Genomic DNA, 9237 nt, shown 5'->3' on the forward strand with positions numbered 1-9237 from the left:
CAAGATATTTTGGGAAGACGATTTTCACTATTAACTCAACTAATAAACTAGGCTACTGAAGATAATGCTTAGATTTACCATATAACAGCTTGGTCTAAGCTTCTGAAACCCCTAAGTGAAGAGATAGAGCATTTGTATTAACCATTTCTTGATGTAGACGTGTGTGTAAATTTTGTTACACCATAGCATTTGGCATGAATTTTGACCAATATGTATTAGATTTGGTGGTGCATGGTTAATTAATTAATTCACTGCAAAAGCAAAACAAACCGTATAATACACATTTGTGGGAATAAGAAGTGGCCTAAGAAAACAGTTAATGCGATTAAACATTTTGACCAACACAATGTAAATAAGCCGGAATTTCCTCCGGTGCGATGGGTGAAAACTGAAGCTATAGAGTTGAAAAGCATCACCGAAACGTGCTTTTCCGTCACCAAAACCCCATTCCGGCCCCTGTCTATTTGTTGAATGTGATAACAGAAGTTGCATCATGTGTTCATAACATAATAATAGTAATAATAATAACATATTCAAGTTCACAAGCAATTGTTGCTTCACATTACTAGTGTGGTGTCAACTTTGTTATTCCATTATAGTATCACAGTCTCTAGTAACTAGTAATACTTCATCAAAGATCAACATAGTTAAACAATATCATTCATACAAAGAAAAAAAAAAGGAAAGGGAAGAAGTGGAAGTAAATTGTGATAAGGTTGTACACTGCTAGCTAGCATCACAGCAACTTCTGGTTTTAGATTATATATAATCATGCTATGATTGGAAGTTCCTTGTGAGTGTAAGTGACCCCTCGATCACCGTCTACCACTTGCCCACTCCCTCTCAATATCCTGCAGCAAATTGTATCATTTATCGTAAATATTATTTGTTGAATTGAAAAGTATTTATTAGTTTCGTAACTCATGCAAATAGTTTACAATTGTAATTTAAAAAAAGTTGATAAGTTCTTGAAAGTAGATAAGGAAACAAAATTAAACATAATAAAACATACAACAGTTTATTTTATTTTTTGAACATACAACAGAATAACGGAAAATGTTTTCTCAGTTAGCCTGTTGGTGGTGCTAATATTTTATTTTATTTTTTAAATAATAAAAATAAATCAAGAAAAAAGTGCAGGAGTCCATACCATTTACTAGTTAATAACCCCTCAACTCCTACAGGGCCTCGAGCATGAATTCTGCTGGTGCTTATTCCAACCTGATCAGTGATCAATAATAATAATAATAAAGAAAACGAATAACATTTGAGAAAATAAATGTGATTATTGCAAACACAATGTCATTTCTAGAAGATACACCACCTCTGCTCCAAGACCAAAGCGTGCTCCATCACAGAACCTTGTACTTGCATTGTGGAATACAGCAGCACTATTTATTTATCAGGACAAAATAAAACAAAATTATCAACGTAAAGTAAAGAACATGACTTATTCATATTCATGGGGAAGTTATGTGAGAAATTCCGTGAAACATTAATGTCATTCAATGTAAAGATATTGAATTATGTTTCAAACAAAATTATATGCATTTAAATAATAGAAATATATTGACAATGAACATAGAAACTCCTTTGGTTGTGGTGACACAAACATAGACAAAGTTTTATGTCTCAGAGAAAGAATTATTTCAAAGCCATGGATGGTATTCATGGAACATATCATCCTGGAATAATGAAGGACACCATTGATAAATACTTTTTTCTTCTTCTATTGGAAAACTAACATTGTTATATCCTAAGTTTATGATTAGAGATAAATGAATAAAGAAAAAGAGGGACTTGTTTGCAAATATAAATTTCTAAGGATTATTTTAAAAATACATTAAAACTAGAATTTAATAGTTTTTAATTAGGACCACTTAATAATCTCAAACATAATGGGACCATCTAATCCTTTGCCCAAAAGAAGAATCCTATATCTGTTTTATTTGTCGTTGTGTTAGTATTTCTATCTCGGAGATAGAATCTAAATGCATCCTTATTTTCTATTGCCATTATTTAACATCAAAGGTTAAACAATATGGAAAAAAGAATAAAAACCTATAGGTACCTATCAACTTGACGTAAGAAAGTTTCAGCAACTTCGGGGTCTTCTGTAACAATGCATTCAGTATGAGAACTGCAACATGGTAAAGTAATTTTAGCATAACAATGATGTCTATGACTTTAGAAAAATCAAAACAATGAAAAATAAGCAAAAGAAACTAGCATGCCTTCCATATTGATGTATGTGATCAATGGCAGCAGATACATCATCAACAATTTCAATTGTGCATGCTAGTGAGCTATACTCCTTATGGAAAGAACTTGTTTTAGTAATGTTCAATAAGCCACTTGCTCTTGGTCCACCATATAGTTCAACACCTGCCAATAAATTATTAAAAAGGGTATTAAAAATGATTAATTCTTTTTATTACATTACGTGATAACATTAGATTTGATATCTGTGCAAATTTTTATGTTTATAATGCATAGAAGTTAAACTCTTGAGAATATTAATTTTGAGTGAATATTGTTCATTATAACTAAATCCATTTATATTAAGCTGAAACCTTCTTTTGTGAGTTCAGCAACAAGTTGATTAAGTCCACCAGTTTCTGACAGATCCTTGTGTACAAGAAGGGTTTCCTAATAAAATCAGCACAAAATATATTATAATAAGCACAGTCCTTTAACACAATTTATATCAATTATTTCCAAGTGATGAGATTTGTAATTACCATTGCATTGCAAGCTGCAGGATAATCAATCTTTGCATCCTTTACAATCTGCTTCGCCATATCAATATTAGCAGCTTTGTCAACATACACATGACAAATTCCATCTGCATGAAAAAAAAAATGAAAACTTAATAGAATCATAATTTATATTTGGTCCTTGAGTTTGTAAATATGATTAATTCTTGATATTTTGAAATTGTAATTCTATTGGTTATTTTAGTTTAGCCATTATGGATTTACTAATGTGTCGTGTTAAGTGACATATGGCATGTCACATCAGTTGAAAATGTCATGTGTAACTTAACGTGAGACATCAACTAATACCTAACGAAAGAACTAAAATAATGACGAAGAAATGCTCAATTAAAAATGTAGGGGGACCAAAATGAAGCTTTAGCCTTTTAAGAAACTTGATGTGTCACATTACCAGAATGGCCGAGGACAGGAATCTTTGTTGATTCCTTGATTTGAGAAACAAGCTTGTTACTGCCTCTGGGGACAACAAGATCTATCACATCATCAAGCTGTTGCAGAGTATAATTAGTTTGATAAACATCATCTGGACAAATAATTGTTAGGAGTATTACTTGTATTTTTATCAACCTTAAGCAAATCCGGGATCTCTTCCCTTGAAGTCACAAGTCCTATAAGTTTGTCACCAACTGTTTCTGGAATAGCTGAAGTAATAACCTGCAAGAAGTAATGAAATCTTAAATATGATATATGTTTCAAATAAACACATAGTTCTGATTCAGATTAATCAGATAAAACAACAATGTCATATATAAAATAAAGGGTTATTTGCATTTTATCTTCATGAGCTTTATGTTATGTGTGCTTTAGATCTTGAATTTAAAAGTGTATGACTCAATCGAATTTAAAATAAATGTATTATATCCTTTCTTTGCAAATTGCCTCCTTCGATCATTCCAAAATATGCAACTTGGTACTATAAATTTGATAGATTTATATTATTTTAAATAACAATTAATAGAAAAATGACCTAAAATGAAGGAACTTACCTTGTGTAAGGCAGCATTTGATCTTTTGGCTTCCTTTCCACCTTTAAGCAATAAACCATTTCCACTTCGAACTGCCAAAGCAGCAATCTATGATTCCGTATCAACAAACATGTTAATCATCAATGTTTTAACACAACAATACAAATTCACACCATGAAAAGGACTAAGAAGGATGGTATTTTTATGTTAACCTGAACAAGGGCATCTGGTCGTGACTCAAAAATAACTAGGACAACACCCAAAGGACACGATATTCGCTCTAGTGTGAGTTTATCTGCTAGCTGAATACAAATAGCACTAGTCAGAAACTAATACGTAGCAAGCAAATAATAAATCTTACCAACTTATACCGTTTTTTAATAACTTTGCATACTGTATGAATTTTATCAATCCAACCATTGAATCATGTCATATAATCTTGAAGAATCAAGGTTATCAAATTTAAGAAAATTCGGACATGAATACATATGTGATCTAATAATAGTGTCACTTGTATTTTTATTAAAAAAAAAATATATGTAGATATAAGGGAGTTTTGACCTCAATTCTCTTTAAAATCTGACCAATAGGTTCCTTCATGTCTGCCAACATTCGAACAGATTTCACAAGCCCAGCAATCTGAAAATACAGAAAGTATAGGTAAGACACAAGGAACATGATCACATCAAGAAAAAAAGAATTCACAAAAGTGACGCATCCAAGTAAGCAATGTCTCCCAGCGTGCCGAATCACATGTTAAATTCATAATTACATTGAACTAAATACATTCCAATATGAAAACGGATAAGCGTATATGACATTTCAATTCGCAGATGAATTGGTATGTGATACACACGAATTAGTACGCGATACAATACCTAATTGGTGAATTCATGTTACTAAATCAATAGTAAGCAATGTCACACACGTAATATATACATATAACATTTCTCTTTAAGTCAATGATCTAAACAAGAGGGCATAGTTATGTTTCAGTATTTTCACTTTTAAGTGATAAAAATTCTTGCCTTCTCAGGCTTGAGGGCCAAACGAGAGATGAGTGATTTTTCCAATCCAGCAAGCTCTGCATCAGCAATATCAACTCCATTCTCTTCCATTATCAAGCTTAGATTTTTCTCTAGTGCATCTGCCACTGCTAGCAATATCTTCCTCCTTTCTTCAGAGTTTAAAGACTGAAGTGGAAAAAAGAAAAATCCCAATATAGTACCAATGAGACTACCAATTACCAATTCAAGTGTATCATTATTAGCAATAACCAAAAAGGCAACTATAAGTACTAGAAGGTTAATTGCATAAAAATGCAATCGTTACTTGGATTTAGCTAATATGTGCCAGCACAAGTTAATGTTATTGATTAAAAAAATTTATATAGATTAAGATACAAAGTTTAAATTTTCAATGTATTTGTTATTCATTTATTTAAGTAAAAGTTTAAAAACTTCTACTAATAGTAACTATAACTTGTTCTTAGGATACATGTTAGCTAAACCCTTGTTACTTACTTGAAGTCGTCTTGAAGAATCACGTGCTGAAATTGCCATCTCACGTGCACTCACTTGCTTTATGTGGGCCCACAGATGTGCATCTTTGTGGAAAACAGTGCCAATTCTATCTCCTTGGAGTACTCTTATGATGTTGTCTGTTGCATAGCCACTTCAAAAGAGGTTCAAGATAATGAAAGCCATTAAAAAAATGAAACATCCACAAGTATGATTGTATTTTGTACATATAAAAAGAATCAATATTGCTCAAAATAAAAATTTAATTTGTTATCATTTTGGTTAATTTAATTCTGACCACGCTAAACAAAATGGAAACTTATTGGCTAACAAACATGACAAACAAGTGCATGGGATGCAACATTTATAATGGGATAAAAATTAGACCAGTTAATAGAGATAGATATAGTTACAGTAGAAAATTGTATTAATATTAGTGATTATTGATTATAATGGACATTGTGTGATTCTTTGTGTTTCTCGTTCTCTCAAATTTCCTTTAATTCTTTGATTTCATCCGTAATTTATTCGATCTTCCACATAATTATTTCTCTTAAATGTGAAACGAAAAAAAGTTACGGTAAGTGTTACATAGATATTCAATCATGTATTGTTACGTCAAACGTTTAATTCAATAATCTATTATATCAAGTCATACAACACACGAAAATTTAATTGTAAAACAATATAAAAGTCTTTTACACTCTGTTTATAAATGCATAGCAATCAACCCCCTTTTTTATACCAGCAAGATCATACCAAAAGAAATGATAATCATAAATTAAAAAGAGTACCTAGTAATGATGACTGGGGTGCCAGCATAAGCAGCACAAACAGCAGCATTAACTTTGGCAGTCATACCCCCTCTCCCCAATCTTGATTTGTCTCCAAAAGTGATTTCCTTTTGATGCTTTTCTTTCACATATGTATCAATTAGCTTTGAGTTTGGGTCAGATGGAGGGCCACTATAAAGGCCTTCAACATCACTCAACAGAACAAGAAGATCAGCCTTTAGTTCCAATGCTAATAAACCAGCCAAACTGTCATTGTCCCAGAATATACCAGATGAATCCTGCGGGCAGTGCTTGCAATTAAATGTAATTGTATGTCATAAAACCAAGATAACCAAAGTTTCTTGTTTCAAATGTAATTTGTCACAAAGGAACAGCTCTGGCTTAAAATGCATCAATCATAGTCAAGTTCTGAAAATTGAACCGGTTATTGAACTAGTGGAATTAGAAGTTCAAAGATTCAATCGATGTTCAACCGGGACTAAACCAGATATAATAATATAATATATTTATGTATAAAATATGCATTTATTTAAAAAATTGTAATTTATTATTTTAAACCGGTTAACCCTTAAAAAATCGCAGCCATTCGATTGGTTAATCAGTTTTTAAACCTATTTTTTCGATTTTTGACTAGTTCTTTCCAAACGATTTTTTACCTCGATTCAGACTAATTTGATAACTGATTTTTGATTAATTAGGTTGAACCGACTGATATTCGGTCCGGTTCTCAGAACCATAATCATAGTAAATTACATTGATCTCCCGCTAAGATTAATTGATGTTACAGGTAACACTTATTGATTTGTTATATTAGAAAGTTGAATGTAATTTATAACAAGAAAATCTTAGATGTGCTCATGAATATATAAGAGTGATTTCAAATGAATAAATGTGATAAGGAAAATCAAGATACCTCATATGGTGCCTTCCTAGTACTAACAGCATCATTTTCATTGAAAATGGGGATAACTCTTAAATCCAATAGTGAGTGCACAGTGTCTGAAAGTTGTTTTCTGAAACCTGCATCCCTAAAGAAGCCATCATTCACAAGAAGTTGGGATGAAGTCACATCAAGCTGCACCAACCAAATCATAATATATCAGCATCAATAATCAATAACTAAGGAGGAAACTATGTTATATGAGATCAATCAAAGAAACACTAGTTAATACATTCTTGAATCTGCATAAGGATATACCAAAGAGTGATGGTTATAGATATAAAGATATTAGGAATCCATATTATAGGTTCAAATGCTTAAGCACCTGGCTGAACATGGTATCATAAAGAGCCATAAGACTACTCTGCCCAACGGCTGCACATGCTTTTCCATCGAATTCACCTTGTGGCTTTTGAAGATCCGAAAAACTGCATAATAAGTAATTAAATCGGTTATTTTATGGTTAAGATTTTCTTGCTTGCTCTCTTAAAATCAACCTATTCTAAACATGAAATCCCTTAAATCTCATTGAGGTCAAACCCTAATTAAATAATTAGGAGCATGCTCAGATTGTGCTAATAAAAAAAAAGAGTAATTTATTGAAACTCAATAGATTCTCTTATGTCTGATATAAGAAAATATCATTCTACAAATTCATGTAAGGAAAGCATGAACCTGCTATTGGCCAATCTGCGATATCTTAGTCTTTGACGTCCAAGGCCGACAGCACCTGAAGTCACTAATATAACCTCATATCCCCTAGAATTTAATTCTTTAAGCTGCAAGAAAACATAAGTCTAAAGTCACAACAAAAGTTACATGACCAGAGTAAGGATTTAACCATATTTGGATCTGGTTTGGAGTATCTATGGTATTAGTCAATATTATTCTAAGTGGTTTGAAACTGCATCATGCTCTATGGGTTTACCTGCTCACAAAGAGCTCCAAGTCTCCCCAATGCTAATCTTCCATCGCTGCGAGTAACCACCGCAGTTCCAACCTTCAACCATAGAAAAATAAAAAAATCAGTTAATTACATAACAACAACAACAACAACAACAACAACAACAACAACAATAATAAAGTTTAATTACATTTTTATATATTTTTTTAATTTGAATCATTATACTACTTTTAATTTTATAATTAAATTTTTTATATTAAAAATATTAAAATTAATCTAATTGGGAAATTGGGATATAAAGAAATTTGGAGGAAGAAAAAAATCAGTGCATGGAAAATGGTTTGAGCTGAAATGAATGAGTAAATCTAATGTTATGTTGCACATATTCAATAAAATGCGACAGTTCCCTTACATTATTAATTTATTATAGATATTGTTTTACTCATTTGAAATATATTCACAAAAACAAAAATATTCACATGATAACATCTTCACAAAAATATGGTATTATAAATTTGTGAATAATTAATTAAATATATTTAATTAAATATATCAATTCATTNTCATGGAGTATCACTTCACAAAAATATTGTCATCAAAGCCATAATACTATAATAATAGTATTAGTAAAACTGCACATCACATGGATCTCCGTAGAACAACGTTGCTATTCCTATTCATTAAGGTAGTGTTTGTTTTGAAGTAATAGGACACAGACTCCAAGACTGAAATTCAGTATAATGTTTGTTGGTTCAGAAACTGATATTAAAATTTTTGTCTTTGTCCTTAAAATTTTAGTATTTCAGTACTTCCAAAAAATAAGGACACAGGAGACTGAAATTTTTAAAGACAGAGACTGAAATTTTAATAACATTTTATACCTAAAATACCCTCATTTCAATTAATTAATTCTAATTTTACTTTTTGTACAAATCAAATTAGAGTTTCATTTTTGTTTTAATTTCTATCTCCTACTTTGCACTAAATAGAATACTAAAATTTATTTCTATCTATCTCTTAGTCCTTGTCTCTCAGTCTCAGTCTTTCAGTCTCTGTCTCTTCACCAAACGCTACCTTATATCTTAAACAGAATATGCTACGAAGGATAGAGCGGGATCCATGCTTCCTAATTTCCTACTATTATGATCGAACAAGATTCGACCGGATTCTAAACGAACCCATTAACCCAAAACATATTTACAGATTCGGATTAGCCTTTTTTTTATTTGGTGTCGTTTCCGGATGGAATTCAGGAAGACCCGAATCCGACCTGAAATCTTTTATATTATACAATATTATTTTTGTTTCATAATAACTTATTTTAATATAAATATTAT

At 31.2% G+C, this 9237-nt stretch overlaps 1 protein-coding gene across 2 annotated transcripts in view; it reads right to left on the reverse strand.

The window, feature by feature from the left end:
- The window catches only part of LOC107639408 (delta-1-pyrroline-5-carboxylate synthase), a 10921-nt gene continuing 2222 nt past the window's right edge, over positions 539 to 9237 (reverse strand). The window contains exons 2-20 of one of the 2 annotated variants that reach the window (XM_016342896.2): positions 7925 to 7996; positions 7672 to 7775; positions 7322 to 7424; positions 6970 to 7131; positions 6057 to 6346; positions 5266 to 5416; positions 4771 to 4935; positions 4304 to 4381; positions 3955 to 4044; positions 3764 to 3850; positions 3345 to 3431; positions 3169 to 3265; positions 2742 to 2845; positions 2574 to 2649; positions 2235 to 2385; positions 2072 to 2140; positions 1325 to 1391; positions 1151 to 1221; positions 539 to 851 (exon numbers count right to left, since the gene is read on the reverse strand). In XM_016342896.2, coding sequence (XP_016198382.1) covers positions 770 to 851; positions 1151 to 1221; positions 1325 to 1391; positions 2072 to 2140; positions 2235 to 2385; positions 2574 to 2649; positions 2742 to 2845; positions 3169 to 3265; positions 3345 to 3431; positions 3764 to 3850; positions 3955 to 4044; positions 4304 to 4381; positions 4771 to 4935; positions 5266 to 5416; positions 6057 to 6346; positions 6970 to 7131; positions 7322 to 7424; positions 7672 to 7775; positions 7925 to 7996 — 2106 coding nt within the window. In that variant the 3' untranslated portion in view covers positions 539 to 769. The remainder of the gene's footprint in view (positions 852 to 1150; positions 1222 to 1324; positions 1392 to 2071; positions 2141 to 2234; positions 2386 to 2573; positions 2650 to 2741; positions 2846 to 3168; positions 3266 to 3344; positions 3432 to 3763; positions 3851 to 3954; positions 4045 to 4303; positions 4382 to 4770; positions 4936 to 5265; positions 5417 to 6056; positions 6347 to 6969; positions 7132 to 7321; positions 7425 to 7671; positions 7776 to 7924; positions 7997 to 9237) is intronic. The other variant, XM_016342897.2, reaches the window with a different exon arrangement.

The sequence above is a fragment of the Arachis ipaensis genome, chromosome B04 (genome assembly GCF_000816755.2).
Source record: "Arachis ipaensis cultivar K30076 chromosome B04, Araip1.1, whole genome shotgun sequence".
In the NCBI taxonomy this organism is placed as follows: Eukaryota; Viridiplantae; Streptophyta; class Magnoliopsida; order Fabales; family Fabaceae; genus Arachis; species Arachis ipaensis.